This window comes from Cuculus canorus, chromosome 5, assembly GCF_017976375.1.
Source record: "Cuculus canorus isolate bCucCan1 chromosome 5, bCucCan1.pri, whole genome shotgun sequence".
NCBI lineage: Eukaryota > Metazoa > Chordata > Aves > Cuculiformes > Cuculidae > Cuculus > Cuculus canorus.
The window spans coordinates 18,609,666-18,628,588 of NC_071405.1; the positions used below are offsets into that span (position 1 = coordinate 18,609,666).

Sequence of the window (18,923 nt, forward strand, 5' to 3'; positions counted from 1 at the left end):
AGATAATGATACTGACAGCCTGAGATAATTTTAGCCCTTGGGTGTATATGAAACATCGAATCTGAAACATCTGACAGCCTAGAGGTAGGCAGAAGTTAGTATGATGTGTCGTGCTCTGTGCTTGTGGAGCATCTGACTGTGACCACGTTTTGTTGGTGTCTCTGGACTATTCCTAGCTGTAAAAGGTTGAGGTAATCTGTCTCACATAGGTTAGGGATTTAGAGGGTATTGGGTGCTGCCTCGAGGGGATTTCTGAAGTTTATGTAAAAGAAAGTGATAAAGCATGAGATTTGAAAGAGTAGAAAGGGTACGTGGGCTGAGACTAATGTGAGGCAGAAAAGCATCCTGGAAATACACTGGGTGTAAATAGCTTTAGGATTAAGGTGTTCCATGCCATCCATTCAAACTGTGGAAGGGAATCTGGGACTTTTGTTAGACATCAGCAAGTATTGTGTCTCTCTGGGCACAGCTGCTGTTGTTCTCTCTACTCACTTGTGTGTCCATCAGAATTCAGAATACATGCCCAGGAGTTCCTGCTCGATTTTTGATGTCCATTGAAGTGGATGCAGCATGAAGAAGAGGTCTCAGAACAAACAGATTTGTTTGTTGTTTTGATTTTTCCAGAGTCCTCAGAACCTAAAGGCTTGTCACAGCTGTGAAGATTATTACAGCTCAAGCTCATATTGTTACAGAGGTCTTAACTGTACAGAAAGGCCCTTCACTTGGAGACACCTGATCACACTGAAGCCTAAGGGGAAACATTTGTCTCGAGTACACAGTGTGGATTATTGGCTTTTCAGGAAACCAACCTTTGTAAAATAGTTTGGATACTTCAGAATAGACCATAAGGCCTGGTACTTTTGTACTGCTGTGATTTGTGGTGGGGAATGGTGTTTTTCCAAGTGACTGTATTTTTCTTGTTGACATACAGCACTTTCAGGTTTTCCTTTCTGCTTTTAGTTTCTCTATCTGAATACTGTTTACTTCCTTTACTTTATTTACATCTCCCTGTACCTCGTCTCGCCTCAGGGTCCAGGCATACTCCCTTTTATGCAGTTGACTGTTTGTTGTATGGTTGGAGGTTTTCAAATTTTCTTTTTTTCCCCCTTCACTCTCCCGTATGTGTATGAGCACTTGGCTCAAGACCTTTTAGGCTGCTTAGGGATGGACAGTGGCAGGGTGACAAGAGGCAAGAAGATAGGTGCATGCCAGGTTTCACAGAACTAAAAAACCCTACTGCCTTGAAGGTTCATTCTCTGTGGATTGTCATTGCTGCTGATTCCTTACTTCTGTCATTTTGAGGTTGAATGTGCTTTCTGTGGGAGTCTTGCTTAGTTGTCATTTTAACTAGTCCTAGTCTCTGAAATTTTTAGACTAGCCACATATTTGGAACACAACGACTTGGCATCATAACTGATGTCAGATGAATGAAGAGTTCAGGTTCTGCTGAGACACTGGAATAAACGTTTGTATTTTCAGAAGACTGCAGAATGCTGGCTTTTAAGTTATTTCTGACAGTGGGTAACTTTAAATATGGAACCTGCCAAATGTCTAACCTTATTTAGGCGATGAAAGGGATGATGAGTTCTTAAACTGTAAAACTGAGAGAGCTCAAAAAGCTGGCGTTGCAGTCCTTGAAAATACTTATTGTTTATTTGGTTCTAGTTTTCCAAGTTACTCTATGGTGTTGCTGCTTTCTACCATCTGTGACTTGAAGTACAGGATCTAACTTTCTGAATAGCATACTGAACCTTTACTACGCTTAGTTTCCTATATTTGTTCAAAGTAAGTGTCAACATGCCACCACTGGTATTTAACAGTTACAGCACATGAGATATAGTCCATCCAGTGAAGTGATGATTCCATGAGGTTGTCTCAATTTTACCTAGTTTTTACTCAGGAAAAATATTTTTTTTTCCAAATTATTCTGAAATTGGGAAACTTGGGTGGTTTGTCTTAATTTCCTCCTTAACCTGCACTAAGAGTGAGTCCTGGACCAGGTTTATATTTTGCCTAGTGAATATATTTTCCAAGACCTTGTGTGTCTCTGGACTGTACTGGACCTGCATATTGAATCTTAAAAAGCATGTTATCACTGCTTATGAAAGAGGAGTGCTGACAGAAGTAGGCTGTAGATTTATCACAGGTATAAATTGCCCATCATAGTGTCTGACTGCTAGTGGCAGAGATATTTCACTGCTTGATGGCATTTGCAATTTAAGAACTAAAGGACAAAAGAAGCACCTTATTCTGCAAAGACAGTAAAGATGTCTTGCATGTGTTCCTTTCCTATCTCTTCTATTCTCTTTGAAGGTACAAGGAAAAGAAGATGGGAGCATTTAGGGACATGGAGAGTGAAAATGGACCCACGTTGCTATTGAACCTTTCTTTTTGGAGATCTTTCATCTTAGTGAGAAAATAATGTTGATGCAAATGGTACATTCCTTTCAATGGGAGTGAATTTTCAAAGTGTGGAGGAAGGTCTTATGTGCAAGACCAAGAATGGTTTGCTTAGCCTGATGCTTATTGCTAGTTATAATCAAAGCACAAGGCTGTCGTTATAATCCTGCAACTGTTATATAAAGAAACTAATTCTTCATTTAACTCAGAAGAATGATAAACACAATACTGTCTTTTATTCCTAAAGAAAAGAGCTTTCAGATAACGCAGCAGGAATGACTTCTCATAAGTGAAATGTGCCAACCTGTGGGATGAAACATGGCAGTTTCAGTAACACACAGCAGTAGAATTCAAATATTTAGGTTTCAGGGCAAAGAGAAACCCACAATACAGCTGAAGTTACAGGAAAGAGTTAGGGAGTTGAAGTAATTTTTTTCAAGCAGAATATGGATAAGACATCTGGCTGCTGTGCCTCTTCTAAGGTGATTTTCTCCAAATACCTGGTGGTAAGACTAAAAAACCTTGCATCTAGCTAGGTAACTTGGAAGAAAAGTGTAATACTGAGTTCCTTCCTAGGGAGGGAGACCCAGCAAGATTTCAGATCCTACACATCCTCAGATACTGAGCTGTTCTGATAAAAATCAGAGATGACAGAATAGAGATTGAATGGACATTAAAGAATTCTGCTTTTCCGTCTCATATTCCTAAGGAGCTGCCTTTGTTGGTAGGCTTTGTCTGGACAGGAGGTGACAGAGCAAGTCACGCTTCTGTGCTGGACACTTTTCCGCTTCTATATCTACTGCCCTCTTGCTCTCCTTCAACCATGCATATAGCATGAAGAAGGCAATGCACCAAGCACAGCTACAAACAGGCAACAAAAAGAAGGCTTTTAAACAAAAATGTACTCAACACAAGTAGCAAGTGTTGTCAGGGTGTTGGTCACTTAAAGAGAAAATTAATGCCAGCACGCACATTTTATTGATTAAAAGCATAGTGTGATTTATCAGTGATATCTCAGATTATTATGTGAAGGCTAGTTCTGAAACTTTGCTTTTAAGTGTTTTGACTGCTGTAAGTGTTGCTAGAGGAATGAGATTAAAAATAGACCTGAACCCTGGTGGCACTGGTATTTTAGAACCAATTCTACTGCTGTATATAAATTATTTGTTGTCTTCTCTTTCCTTATTTGTTAGCACTAAAGGGCATTTGCGTAGTAACACAATCTTTGTTTTATAAGCTTTCCCGTGCTTCTGTCGCTTTGCTCCCAAATCCTAAATCCTAATCCCCTGTGACATCGTTGTTAGTTGCTCTGATCAAAATTCTGTTGCCACAGATGGAGGATAATGACATCAGGCAAGGACTGTAAGCAGCAGCAGTAGATGAACTCTCAGAGACTAAGGAGTGAGGCAAAGGGTAATACCAGCTTCTATGCTGTGCCATAACAACTGACTCTAAAGACAGCAGATAGTATTGTCAGGCTTTCAAAATTCTTCATCCTTGTAGGACCTTTTGTATTTCATTTTTTCTCTGACTACTTTGAAAATACTATTTCCATCTTGACAACTGGTTTCCTTAAAATACAATTGGAAATTGCAATACTGACTGTGAATTCAAGTCCTTTGGTTGGACTCTCTCAGTATGAGCAACTCAAGCCACAGGTACTAGGCCTCATGTGGTCTTATTCCTTGAGTAGGTTACTGGTCTTTTCTCTTGTGGCATCTAGGCATAGAATATCCCCATTGGATGATGCCCATTTTCAAGTCCAGTTACTGATTAAAGTCTTCCGAGAAGAGTGTAGGAAGACAGGAGAAATTGGTATTTAAGATGCTGTTCTACTTTGCTTCTGTGTAATGGGGTTTACAGTTGATGCTGTAGTAAGCTTGCATAGCGTCACAATTGCTTTATGGTTTTATTTTTTTGTATATATGTATAACTTACTTGTTTATACCTCTAGGAGTTTTGGCATTCATGTTTATGGTTGAAGCTTAGATAATGGGGTAGTATGGTACAGGAAAGGTATTGTTATTCCTTATCTTCAGGTAACTCAGGCATTTTAGGCAAAATGACAACTAATATTCTGTTTCAGATTATTAAATGTCATCCTTTCTTTTGCTGGGCCAGAGTAAGTCTGAAGCAATTATCAGACCCCAACCTTGATGCATGTTTATCTATATAGTTATATCCATATCTTTTCTAAGTGTAAAGGTAGGGAGGAAGCACATATATACAAGTGGCTGTCAACCCACACAGTAAAGTCTGTCAGCACTGTTGTAATCCTAGAAGTGAGACCTCTGGGATTCATACAGCTGCAAATGAGAGTCAGGTGGCTGGGAAGAAGAGGTGGAAAGGAGGAGAAAAGTGTTGAAAAGTGCTGCTCAACTTACTTGCAATATGATAACACTTGCTGTGGCTGCAGCTGCCACCTCTTTTCAATAGGTGACTGTTCTTTCAGGGGTTTTGTTGTCTCCTTTTGTTATCCACACTTATGCTTCTACCTAGAGGGTTTGGCATTTTTGGTTTTTGTTTATTTTTTTTTAATTTTCTTTAATAGGTATAACAGATGGTGGAAGAAACTCAGTTTTTTGTTAATGTTCAGTTAAGCTCTCTGCCTACTGTTAGTCACATCTTCCTTCTTACTGCAGGTTAAAAGTAAAGAAAACCAGACAGCTAATAAGATACCGAAATTCACCCGTTCTGTTCTTGTAGTGGGGAAAGATGATCTGGTGTGAAGAGCAGGAACTCTACCAAAGCTGTAAGGGTCTGTTCCTGGGTTGGTCTTTGAATTATTGGCAGGACTATGGCATGACATGGGGCTTCCAGTTAGCTGTGGGTTCTACAAGACTTATAAATGTGGCAGTGCCCAGATGCAAAATCTGAATATCAAAGATGATGTATGGGATTCAGTGAAATCCCCATGGGTGGTATTAGATAGAGGTTGAAATGTTTCATTTTGAGTTAAAACATTGAAAATGCTGTCTCCACATCAGTGTGTCCTGTCTTATCTCTAAAGTACAGATGGTGGTGCTGATGTGGTGAAGAGTAGGATGAGCTTCATGGAAATGCTGTTGATGACAAAGACTATGATGAAAGATGCTGGGATGCGTAGAACAGTTGTTGCTTTATGCTTATGCTGTTGTCCTAGACTGAAAGTGGTTAACATATAGGCTCAGGCAGCCTAGCCAATTGATCCTCTACTCCATTTTCTACTCTATTTCTTTAGTTTCTTCTATTCTTCCAACAAGTGCAGGCTATAGAATATACTATTCATGTAGATTTTAGTTGTATGTTTTATTTGAAGCACTGCACAATAGAAGCAGCATAACTTGTGTAGAATGCTGAAGATAAAATACTTTCCCAGGAAGTAACTTCTAATCTCATGTTCTTATAATCTATGGCTCACAGTTTTACATCTGCTCTCCGTAGATTCAGAATCTGGCTGCCTACTTGTGGATGACTCGCTGGCTGTCGTTCAGAGTCCTCCTGATTTGAAGATCATGGTTTTGCCTGTTGCTTGAGTTACGTTTGTGCATGGTTTGTCAGGGTAGGATAGCAACTGTTAGTTCCAAATCAGAGGACAATGAAAGGCTATTCTGTTAGTAGTGTCTGCTTGCTTCTCTGCTTCCCCAAAGGCTGTGGAAACCAGTCCACAATAGAGAAGTGTCATGGACTTATGTCATACCCTACTGAGGACTTTATTGACATGTTTCCAGAGGAACCTATGTAGTGGGACTGGTCAGAGTAATTTGGGTTTTTTTCTTAAAATACAAAGCAAAATTATAGTCCACTGAGGTTGCAAAATATCAGTTGGATTTCGCATGTCAGGGTTCTTTGGGTAGGATGAAACGTTGTTCATGGGACCATTTCGTAGCCTTCATTTCTACAAGGGGATCAAACTTCCAGGGAAGCATCACAACTGACAGTGTTTATTATCTTTCCATAACGCCATGTTTTGCAGTAAATTCCTTTGATCAAGCACTGAACAGGACTTGGGCCTGCATAAGAGGGAATATGTTGCTTTTCACTCTTCTTCCTTCCTCTGTGTTAGTTTGCTATTTTGTCATGGAGTGTACAGTTGTCATTGTGCTCTTTTTACCTGAGTTCTGGCATGTGCAAGAATGGTAAGATGTTTGTGCTTTTTCTCTTCTGCACGAGGATCCTGATAGTAATGGTAATGATGAATTGGGGGTCTTGTGGGTCTAACTAAAATTATTCTCTTTGGCTTTGTTTCATCGTTTTCTTGTTATCCTTTCTCCAGGACCAAGCACTACCTGCCAGGAAGATTCCTGTGCGAATCAGGGCATATGTAATCAGCAATGGGAAGGCTTCACCTGTGATTGCTCCATGACTTCATATTCTGGGAGCCAGTGTAATGACCGTAAGTAGGCTTTTCCATTGGATTGGTGAGCTATGCATTGTGACAGATGTGAGCACAAAGAACGCATGATTGGTTTTACTTTAAATTGAAATATAAGTTTTCCAGTGTCAGAGCCAAACTTTACTTTCTGGATAGCTTCTTTGAAGCATACAGCAGCTTATTTTTTATTCCCTTTTTAGAATGAAAATATGCAATTTTATATGTATTGTGTTTTTCTTCTTCTTCTTAAAAGCTAACTCAATGACATTGATAATGGTAATTCATCTTAATGAAATTCTTGATTTAGAGAAACCAGGAATGACTTGTATGCATTGTGTGTAATATTTACATAGGGACAAAATGGCTAGGTTTTTTGTACTGAATTCTGTTTTCAGGTTTTCATTCAAACCTTGGTGACAAATACATGAACTCCATGTAAAATTGCTGCAGTGCTCTAGATTGTCTTCTACTTATTTATGAGCTAACATGAAAAATTGGGTACTGCTTGCTGGAATGTTCAGTTAAAACCAGGTGGTTAATTAAACATGCAGCAACAGTGTTATGCTTCTTGGCTTATTGATTTGATTTATCGGAAAACATTAGATGTTCTTGGCCACTTAATAGTAAGGCCTCTGATAAAATAATTGAAAAAAAACCCTGAAGTCTTCATTTAGAGGGCAGATAATAAGCTTTCAGATGTTGCCTCTGCTCATGCTGATATGGCCTTTGCTCCTGCCTGGAGGGAGCAGATCAGTTCAGCTCTACTCTCTCCCTATTGCTATTATTTAAGGAGATGGTTAGTCCCCTTCTTCTTCCCTGCTCTAAGGCAGGGAACAGAGGAGGTTATGAGTGCTGTAGTAAGCATAACAGTAGGCTTCAATAATTTGGTTCACTCTGTGGGTAAATTTTAAGACCAGAAAAGACTCCTATAGTCCAATGTGACAGCCTGCATTTCACAAGCTGCTGCTTTTTATTAAGGGCATTTGTGACTTCATTAGTGGTACCAAGAAGATCCATGCAATATTGGTGCCCCTAGAAGTATGAGATGTGGCTGAATTGATGGCACATATGATCAGCTGTTTAACACGTGGTAACAGACTGTTTCTGCGGAAGGCCAAGAAGCCTGCTTTTCCAAGTAATTCATAAAATATGGTGTTATCTGTGTTTTTCTTCCAAACAGATATTGATAAGGCCTGTCAGCATTCATACTTTGACAGGAACTGTATAAGAAGGGCACTACGAACATTGGTTTACAGATTGTGATGCCACATCTGTTTTTTTGTGGGTTTTTTTTGTTTGTGGTTTTTTGTTTGTTTGGTCTTTTTTTAATACAGAATGACTCCTTTGGGTCCAGAAGAATCATTTCATATTGGAGCCATATATGAGTCCAATTTTCTGCATTTTTGTTTTGGATTGCTTTTGTTAATTGGACACCCAGTTTCCTATTCTTGCTCTATTTGTTCAATCATCCAATTTAGTCTTGCTAAGCATAGCACATTATAAACCTGTTGTGTGAAAGAAATGCTACTTTAAATCTTACTGGGCTTCGTTTAAGGATGTGTCCAGGAAATCTCTGAAGGGATCATTGATATTGTTGGTTTCATTTCTAATGTGCTGAGCTTCGCAGCTGAAGAATGTCGCAGTGCCCTTGTTATGCTGTTGGTAATAACTTAAAGCAGGTTCTGAAGTATCAGGAAGCCAAGTTATTGTGTCTGTAACTGGGGACTCTTTGCTGCTTTTTAGACCTGGCGACTGGAAACAATGCAGAGCAGAGATGGGGGGTTGATATGAGTGGGGGTGATGTGGACAATGTAGTAGCCAGCCTCTCAGAGTCTGACCTGGCTGGTGGTCTAGAACTACTTACAGGAGGATGTAGGTTTTAAAATGGTCTGGAAAGGTAAGTTATGTGAACTTTCCTGGAACGCGAGATTTTGGCCAAGATCTTCAAAAAGTGCGTATAAAATCTTTTTGGTTTTTTGCCTTTTTTTTTTTTTTTTTTGATCTTTGCCATGTATCTGGTCGTTAAAGACATAGATCTACTCCTGATTTCCTGATGAAGTTATGATGTGTTGTGAATCATGGAGAGGGAGAAGTTTTCCTTCCTGTTCCTATCTGTTAGGTATAGTTGCTGTTATACCAGAGCCTAAGGGAAGTACAGGCACTTGTATGTTAAATGAATTGTGTTCTTTAGGTTGGATTTTAATGCAAGTAATGGCAGGAGGAGGTAATTTATGTGTAATCTAAAGCTTTGCTCTTATTTAGAAATGCATTGGGCTCTTCGGTAGAACTTCTTTTGCTGCAGGATGCCGAACTGATGCTTAGTCTGTTCAAATGTGTAACCTTGAGTAGATGAGGTATCAGAATTAGAAGTTAACCCACAGTGTTAATTAAGTGTCTTGCATCTGGGGTGAACTCCATCCTGTTACTGTTTTTCACCATGATTCGAGATGGAAATGTGATTGTTAAAGACTCCAAGTTACCTGAGATGTGGCATGTATTCAGACTATTAATCTACGTACAACTTTGCAGATTCTTTAACTTATTAGTGTTCTGGTCTATCTGGTCATATGGTGGCATTTTCTTTTCTACATAGAGAGAAATATAAAAAATAGACTTCAGCAATGTGGCTAATCAGAATGATATATGTATATCAAACTAGATCATAGAAAACACTACTTGTTACTCAGTGCCTCATGCAGATGAGTAACACCAAGGGTCAAGCCTTCCAGGAGAAATTGCCAGGCTAACAAAAGTATATGTTAAAGGAGGCTTTGTGTCTGTAAAAGATCTGTAACCTGCACCAATGACTAGTGCAAGCAGAGCACAAAGCACTTTTCAAACAGCTTTTCTTGCTTGTTGAAAACTTGTTAAGTCCATCTATTGGCTATTTATTGTCTTTTTAGGGGGTTCTTTATTTATAAACTTTGGTTTGTAACACCTACCTGGTTTAAAAACAAGTTTTCCATGTGACTGGTAAAAAGAAAAGGCAGTCCATGTTTGCCTCCCCTCTTGTGTGTGTATCTTCATATGCTTCAACTCTGCAGCCTTTTCAAAGAGCCTGTTGATAAGCAGAGTAATCCTCTACCCTACCAATGTGATTGCTTAAGTGATGCTTGTTTGTTTTTTGGGAGAGAAGTAATGTACAGGGCTGTTGTTCTTTTTGCGTAGTAAGTTATATTTTTCTTCCAAGATCACTTTCCATGTGATGCTTAACCTATATGCTTCTGCTGTCTTTCTGTGAATCACATTTGTAGGAGGGAAGGATTAGAGGGAGAGGGAGTCACGATGACTTTGCTCTTCTGTTCATTAATTTAGCACTGTCACAGGAAGAGCTTTTGATAACTTCAATTCTGTAATCATAGTGAGTGAGGCTTACTCACTAGCGAAAATCTCTTTTTTTCTTTGGTTTAAAAGGAAGGATATCAAAAGTAGCAGAACAAGTCTAAGACCAATGCTTAGAGTAAAGCACTTTTGGATTGAATAAGGAAGACTGAATCTGGCCCCTCTGTCACATCTATATTCTATGTGAGATGGTAGGGATGTCAGAGCAGATCCATTACTCTTCCAATAATGCCCTTCTTTTTTTCATACCTCTACATAAGTGAGTGTGTACCTAAGTGGATCTGTGCTTCACAGTCTGTAGACCAGGTTGCAAAAAGGCAGTGACGGAACCAGCTTCCCTTAGCTCTGCTTAAATAGTATGGCAGAATAGTCATTAGATGAGGCTGCTAGCAGGGCAAACGGCTAAAGCAGTAACCATTACTTTATGGTGTTGGCTTTATTCTAATGTATTCATGAGCCATTTGCACCCTGTGCTTGTTTTCTCTGTGCCTCTGAGCAGACAGAATTCCTCTCCAAGACAGGATTCAGACCCCAGTTGGGACATGGACACTATTTCACCTCCCTCACTGTTTAGTGTTCTTCACCATCTAGGCCAATTTTTGTACAGACTTCTTGACCTCCCTTAATATCAATGCCAACATGCTCAGCTTGATTTACTTACAAAACCCCTATTCATTGTTCATGTTTAATTATCATCCATTCATTTCTAATATGCCCAGCTTATCACTTACTGAGTCAGAAAGTAAGAGGTTGCTAGTGTGTAGAAAATAAATCTGCATGGACTTCATTAGTCATGCATGGCTAAACCAGTCAGCTGTTTAAATATCAGCATGCTTAGGGATTTGCCTTTGATACTACTGAGACATCCTCCCTACATGAAGCAAGAGTCACCTCTAATTTATCTTGAGTGAATCATACTTCTTTACAGCAGGTCAGGAACCGTGCCTACTTCTTACTTCCCTCCTCATGCTTTGCCCTTTCTTACTCAGTGCTCTTTTACATACCCTCTACTATAACTAGTGTTTTCTGGCTGATGGCTCATTTTCAGTTCCTACTCTAAGACTTTGGAGTCTGTCTCCGAATGACCTTATCTTCTGAGAACTGGGATAAAAGGAGAGGGAAATGCAACTGTGTGCTTCAATACATGATTTAAATTGTAACAATAGTGATTTGGGTTGTGAACTCTGCTTTTACCCTTCTTACCACTGTTCTACTTTCATTTGTGCTGCAATGCCAAGAACTCTGACATCTTTAGGGCACGCATCTGGTTGCTACTTTTTAAAGCACCACGCACTTTTCTGATGCTTAGTGATAACCCACCACATAATTGCTTTAGCACTTGAGTGGTTTAAGAATGCTTCTTGCTTTTCTGTGTACTGAAGGACATTTCCCCTCCTTTGAGTAACAGCTGTAAAACATCAGATCATGCTAGATGTCAAGAGCTTGCTTGCCTCGTATTTCCCTTGGGAGTCATCCAGGATGGGTAATCTTTGTCAATATCAGGAGGAGGAATTTGGATGTCCTGGTTTTAAGTGAGAAAGAGGAAATTAAGCAGGGCAGGTGCTTTTTGGAATTCCTTCTTCTGCACCTTTCAACTTTTCAAGGTGCCCTGGCGGAGAAGCATTTCCTTTTTTTGTCAGCTGTGAAAGCTAGCCAACATTATCCTTTTGTGATCCCCAAAATGTGGCTAGGTCTCTAGTGAGTAATTTAATTACAAATGCTTCAACAGCTTGGCAGAAGGAGCATTTAGGATAAGAGCTGCAATCAGTCACTGATATCTGTGCACACCTGGCTGCTGTCAGCACATAAGCTATGGTCCAGCCATGCTACAGACTTCAGTAGGATGGAAGGAGAGAGACTTTTTACAGGTGGCAGTGATTACAGCTTCTGTCATCAACCTTTGAGCAGTTCAAGCAGTTACTTAACTCTTTTCCTGTCACTGCTCATCAGATAGGCCATTTTCATAAACAAGTCACAGAAGGCTTTTGCCATAATTTTTGTTCCTTGTGATTTCTGCTGTTCTTTGACAGTATCTTCTTATGTAATACTCTTTGGTCGTCATGACAATAATTATCACTTTTCATGTTATAAGTAGCTGAGTGAGTGGAACCGTGTCTTGGGTATTTTGCCCCATGGAAGAGCTGGCCTCTGAAACTGTTCCTTCAGTAATCGTGCACCCTGGGTGTGGTCTCTGATAAGACATTGGTATAAGCTGGCAGCAGTAAAATGAATATAGTACAGCAAAGTAGAAGTCTGATTTTCTGTCACCCCAAGCTCCATTTGCTGCTGCTGATCTCTAATTGCATCTTTCCACTAAATGTAAGTTAATAAATTAAGTGTTCTAAATCATCAAATGTAACAAGGATTTGATTAATATTAAATGTACCTTTTTCCTTGTAATGACCTGCATATGTTCATATATGTGTTAAGAAGCAATAAGTGTAAAAAGTCAGGAAAATGCCAAAATAGGCTTCAGCCATCAGTTTCATTCTTTAAAGATTTGATTGTTGCCTCCGTTCCCTTATGAATCTGCCATAGATTACATTATGGATTATGCAAATGTGAGCCTAATGTCCTGCATGGAAGCTCTGGCTTTTAATAAACTTCAGTCCATTGTTTTCCCCAACTGGGTTGTTTGTGGTCTCCCATCTTCATAGTAGACAACTGAGATACTACTTAAAAGCACAGGTAAGTTGTCTGATGTCTGGTAAGTGGAGTGTAATGGTGTTAATGAGATGGGATTGGGTTCACTTAGTGCTTTTCTAGAGGGTATGAAGCTGATCTGTTGTAGCACACGCTATAATGCCTTATTCCTGTATGGTCCTCGCAGTGATTATTGTTTATTTCCCAGGCTGCCTACACAGAAAACAGTTTGTAAAGGGAAGCCTGCATTAGTGGGTAAGAGCAGATAGATAGAGATTGAAATTGTTCCTTTTGTTTTATGGACTAGACTGTGTGTGAAGTAGCATTTATTTATATACAGAAAATAATTCCATTGATTTCTGTTAGCTAACTCAAGATTTACGCCAGTATCGGCAGATGAAAATCTGGCATGGGGTGCTCTGAATCCACATATAAAATACGCCGGAATGTTTGGTATTCAACACTTACATGTGTATTTTTATACCTTAAGCTAAAACTACCTTTAGGATCACAGGCATTAGCATGGACAAATGGATGTCATAAAATATTTACAAGGCACAGGTAGATGGGAGAATGTCAACGTGTAGAGAGATGCAAGCAGTGCTAGAACTTTATTATTTTTCCTCTTGTTGGCTTTTGAGCCGTCACGTCTGGGCATACATAAGAGAGGAGTATGGGGTGATTAGGGAGAAAGAAAGACATCTTGTATGCTTACCTATTTTTTTGCGATGGGAATTATTCACAGAAAAACAAGGGCAGGAGGAGTCAGAGGTCCTGAGGAGATTCTTGTTCACTATCCAGGCTGTCTAATGTACTAATTATTGCCTGTCATTGGAAGAAGGTTGCCTCCTGATCTCTAGTAGAGTTCAGCTGTATATAGGGATATATCTTTATTATGCTGCAATCTTGTTACCCAGGAGCTGTAGAACATTGGGGATTTGATGCAAAAACCTTAATTACCTTTATCGTAATAATGATCCCCAAGGGGCAGATTTAAATTGGCTGCTCGTGTACATGTGAAACAAGCTTTGCAAGGAATATCTTTTTGGTCGATTTTATTATCTTTGTGGAGGTGTTTCACTGTGTACTGACATCTGAGGGCTGCACAAACACTGAGAGCAGAGCCTGGGACTTCAGTTGTTTTTTGCTGTCATTTGAGATTTTGAGCTACAAAGGGATTTCTCTGATCGTATAAGGAAATAAGCTTTTCAGTTAAAAAAAAAAACAAGAATCATGAAATGGTATGAATTCTATCAGAGGGATGTTAAATGAAACCTCAGTTAACTAATGGATGTCCACAGAATAAAAAGCTTCAAAATATGCGAATTTTAGTTAATTTCAAACTCTTTGATACATACAGAATGGGTGAAAATTTTTCTTGATTGATTATTTAATCAGTGAAAACTGCACATTTAGGGCAAGTGAAACTTTACATATTTCAGTAAAAATCTTAGAGTAGTTCTGAACAAAAAAAATTAAGAAGGAGTTAAAAAGTGAGATGTGGTTGATTTAATAATTTTCAAAACTAGGTTTAGGGTTCATTGCCTGCATCAAAATTATTATTTTCTCTTGAAACCCAGCAGAGAGATCTTACAAGCCTGAGAAAGAAGGCAAATAATCTTAGTTTCAGAGTGTTAACTGAAGTTAGTTCATCTTTCTCTGTCCAGAGGTTTATGATTTACTTAGTCACTGTGCTGTGACTCTCTGAGGCTCTTCCTAGTCCTCTGTGTTGGAGATGAGCGGCATGGGCTTGTGGTGGACTCCCTGGACTGGAAGATGCCTTTCAAGATGTTTCTATTGTCATCAGGGTGCTTGAGAGGGTGACCTTGAGTGGGATGGGGAGAGTAAGATCCAGCCTCAACATGAGAGTAGTTGTGTTCCTGCCTGTTGTGTAAGCATATGTGTGTAAGAGATCAGATAATGTAACGGACCTGTAAACTAGAGAGTCTTGACTAGACTCTGGCTTTATTAATACACCTGCCAAATACAAGGAATTTTTTATTCCAGAGAGTCTTTGGCATGTTGATTTTGAAGGAAGTGTGATTTGAGCTCTATTTTTCCTCTTGTCTCTGGTCTGAAACCTAATCGCAGTGCTTGGCCACAGCAAAGCTGGTGTCAGGTTTGCTGGCTTCCCATAACTATCTGTCATATTTCTTTTCTTTCTATTTTCTTTTTTTTTTCCTTTTTCAGATTACAGTAAATGACCTTCTGTCTGTTACACTTCTGCCCTGCTGATCTCAGGCAAGTGAGGAAGATAGATAGCAATATCACAAACCATCCATCATACTGTTCGTAGGTCCCTTAGAAGCATCTGTGTCTTTAATAGTTCATCTGTCGCAGATCTTCTCGTAATTGAAGACCACAACATGCCTAAGAGAGGGCTAATATTGGTATTCTTTTTACTACTGGAGACTACTGGAGTCAGGTGTCTTTTACTTGGAAATGCAGACTGTCATGACGAGTGCCTATGCACCAGGAATTAAATTATGGATCTAAGCCAACTGTGCCTTACAGAAGGCAGTGCTACTCCTGACATTAGCAAAGACTTGGTTTTCTGCTTTGCTGTTGTAATACTGGGTTGGCTATGTTAACAGTGCAGAGTGAACTGAGCAGACTGCTTTCAAGCTCTTCCTCCCTGTGAACGAGCAGAAGTTCTCAGAAGCAGCAACTGTGAATCTGACTGCTGGCAAGTGGTTGTAGGCTCATCAGCTACGTGATACAAGGCAAGAGAAAATATGGTGAAAGGAGTGTGTGTGAGAGAGTGAGTTACCAGTATCGATCCCGTGGTCAATGGGCATAATATTTGACAGGAGAAAGCATGCAAAGTTACACAGTAGGGCATGATAATCTCTCATAACAGTACTGTCAGCTGTGCTGCATATATATGGTAGATGAGTTGCCATACATAGATATATTAAATACCTGTTAGAATTATTGCTGATTTGCACAGACTTGCATGGTGTGTTAAAACCAGGTAGGACCTTGTTAATCCTACATGCCTGAGTTTAGGGTTAGCCTGGATTTGTCCACAGGATGTTGTGGTAGATAGAGCTGCAGCATGGGGAATATCCCAAGAATTCAACTTGATATGATTACTTGAATGCTGAGAACTGAGGTCAGGCAGATTTGTCTATGATTCCCATTGTTTCAATACAAATAGTAGGAGTTAAGTGTTTGTACTGGTAATAAAAAAAAGTCAGCCTGTTTGATCCCCCTCCCCTTTCTGCCCAGCCTTGTTAGCAGTGGTGAATTTACCTTTGTCCCAGATGGAAACGGCTAGAGTCTTAAATCCCTCATCCTGCTGAAAGAGAAATGCTTCTGATGGGCACTTTGGACACAAATTCATGCTTTGTCTCAAGGGAAGCATCCTCGAAGAGATTCCCAGTTGGCTGTGGAATTGCTACTGATGGCTGATGTGTGTGAAAGGCTAATATATCAAGTCATTTAAATTTAATCTAGGCACACCAGAGAACACAGCCCAAATGTCCCACTTGAGAAACCTGTACTACACTCATTATGGGAGTTATCCAGAATACATAGTATATCATAATGCTCCCTGGTTTTAAAGAAAATCATCCTGGAGAACAGGATGAAATAAGAATAAAATTGGAAGCATTTGCTACATTGGAGCTAGGAGTAGCACAAAACTTGGGATGGAGCAAAAAGTAAGATCAACTACATCCTGCTGAGCAGAGACCTCTGCATTTGCCTGCCTCCTTTAGAGGCTGGGACAGTTCAGTGTTTTCTGTTGGAGAGATTAATTTCTGAGTTCAGTCAGCCAAGTAGAAACTAACCAGGTTTTCATACTTTCACTAGTGCCAGGAAATTCTTATTTATGACCAGTAAAATGTGGTCCAGCTGGGTAACTTAAGTTGCTCACTCTCAAGACGCTCTGTAAGCATACCTCTGTGACTGGGAGCAAGTACTAGAAAGGGCATGATAGCTGCCTTTCTGTGTTTCCTCCAACTCCTTCTTCTGAACGGAAAATGACTCTTCCAGTACTGAATAGATGGAAGTATAGGTTGGAAGTACATAGCCAGTCCTGGCTGGTTTAGTATTTGGAGGCTTGTTTACTCTGTCCACCTTAAGTATAGGAGATTCAGACTCGCAAGAAAAGGGTGCTCACAGCTGCGATAGGCCTGCTGGCAAATAGCATTCGGTACAGCTGGTTGTCTGCCCACACGTCTCTATTTATGAAGAGGCCCTCAGTGTTTATGTTAACGGTGATGAGTTTGAGAGATAAAAATAGAGAGTTGTTTGTTGTTCATTTGTTCTTTATAGATCTGCAGTGAGCTCTTTTTATAAAGCACAAATTCGATAGAGAGATTTGTTAAGCTGCTAGAAAAGCAGGCTGTCAAAAAGCCAAGTTGCAGATGCCTGAAGTGCTGAACTACTTATTCTTTGTTTCTTATACTTCTTCCCTTCGCTCCACGAGATGGTGCTGTGTTCCCACAGACCCTGGGCATTATTTGATTGGCTTTTCCCAGGCCCTTTGTGGGTGTTTGGAATACGAAACCCTGAAATGAAGTTAGAAAGAATCTCTATCTCTCCAGCTGCCTTTTTCTCCTCTCCAAATTAATCTCAAAAAGAGGTTTTTCAAAATCACCCAAGGCTTTGTATAGTCCTCTGCAGTTTACATCTTTCTCTGTGTTTACAGAGGCTCATGGCTTTCCCATGACTTAAAAGGGCTTAGGAAACCCTCCAGAGGCTACTTCAAGATGCCATAATTTCAGAGCAGCCATACTAAATAGCAAACAGTAGAGCTGAGACTGTGTCTTTGTTGTCTATGGTCATTCTTTGTTGATAGCCCGCTAAATCATGAAAATGTTTGCATGTTGCAGGGGTCTGTCTAGTTCCACATTTGTTTATTTGTTTAGGTCTTGTGCAAAATGCTTCAGCCCTGGAAACTTAAATGACCTAATCATGTCAATTAAAATAATTAGCAGTTCTGTTCTAATTCTCCTACCATATGCTTTCCTATTTATGTGGAAACTGTGAGTTTGGGAACTCTTACGTGTTTTATTTCTCCTGCTTTCGATTGGAAGTAGATAAATACTGATCTGGAGATATTGTCCTTGCAAGGAGGAAACATTGGAAGCTGGTGTTTGAAAAGGCCAAAGTCCACTGAAGCTCTGCCACAAGGTGGAAAGAGTCTCTTTGGGAAGAAGAACACAAGTCACTTTTCAGAAGCCAGCCAGGGTATTAGCATGGCTGGAGATGCTAAAATGAGCTTAATGTCAGCGTGGAATGTGATAAAAGTGATTCACTGGTTATTTATGAAGTCATAGATCGAGAACTTCCATTCGTGCTGCAGAACAGTCTCTCTACAGAAACAGGTGCCTGGAGTGAAAGGCTCTTTCACCCACTGTGTGTTCCTGGAGTGTGCCATTTTAGCTTCCTGATTACCAAACATACCTTCGTGTGGTGTAGGTGCATGTTCAGTGTCTTCACAGGTCTGCCTCTTATTTCCTCGTGCTCCCATAAGGAACAGTCTGACTTCACTTATCTTTCTGCTGTTGTTTTTAGCATTTTCAAAAAGCTTTAACTTGCACTTTATTGTTTTTCTGCTGACTGAGAATGGATTCTTGATTTATAATTTCTAGTCTCAAATCCCAGTACGTGGTGTGGAGGTGATGAATAGAGAAGAGGTACAAAATCCTTACATGCCTAAATGAGGCTGAGATCAACTTCCTTCCACACTTCTTAAGTCTTTATAACTAGCCTTGGTTCATGTGGAACAATTGCCACTCCAGGGCAAGTCAGTAACAGTTTTCTTTTTCACTCAAGTAGCTCTGAGGACATGAGCTGCAGATTTTGCCAACAGCTATTAATCTCCATGAGCTGTGGCATGTAAATGCCATGTCATGCATCTCCAGTGCAAGAGAAGCTTCTTATCAGGATACCTGTAGCAAGTTTTTGAAGTTGTTAGTTATTGTTCAATGCTTAAAGCTCTTCTCTCATTTCTCACTCAAATTTTAATATGCAGATACAACTTCAGGAATACTTCTGAGTGTGATCAGAGATGCACCATAGGGATTTTTAACCTCGGAGATGCTGATTCCTATCACTTCTTAGTCAGTGTCATGCCTCTGCTACTATGAAAATTTAGCAAAAAAAACCAAAAGCTAGGCTCCACTGATAGGAGGATGGGTCCTCCTCAGAACCTTATCTGGGGAAGTCTTAT

At 39.8% G+C, this 18,923-nt stretch overlaps 1 protein-coding gene across 30 annotated transcripts in view; it reads left to right on the plus strand.

Moving 5' to 3' along the window:
* The window catches only part of NRXN3 (neurexin 3), a 998,348-nt gene that overhangs the window by 458,732 nt on the left and 520,693 nt on the right, over window positions 1–18,923 (plus strand). For all 30 annotated transcript variants that reach the window (XR_008449915.1, XR_008449916.1, XM_054066539.1 and 27 more), the window contains 1 exon segment: window positions 6,656–6,775. Coding sequence is in view for 28 of the 30 variants with exons in the window: in XM_054066539.1 (XP_053922514.1) it covers window positions 6,656–6,775 (120 nt within the window). In the remaining 2 variants the exon portion in view is untranslated.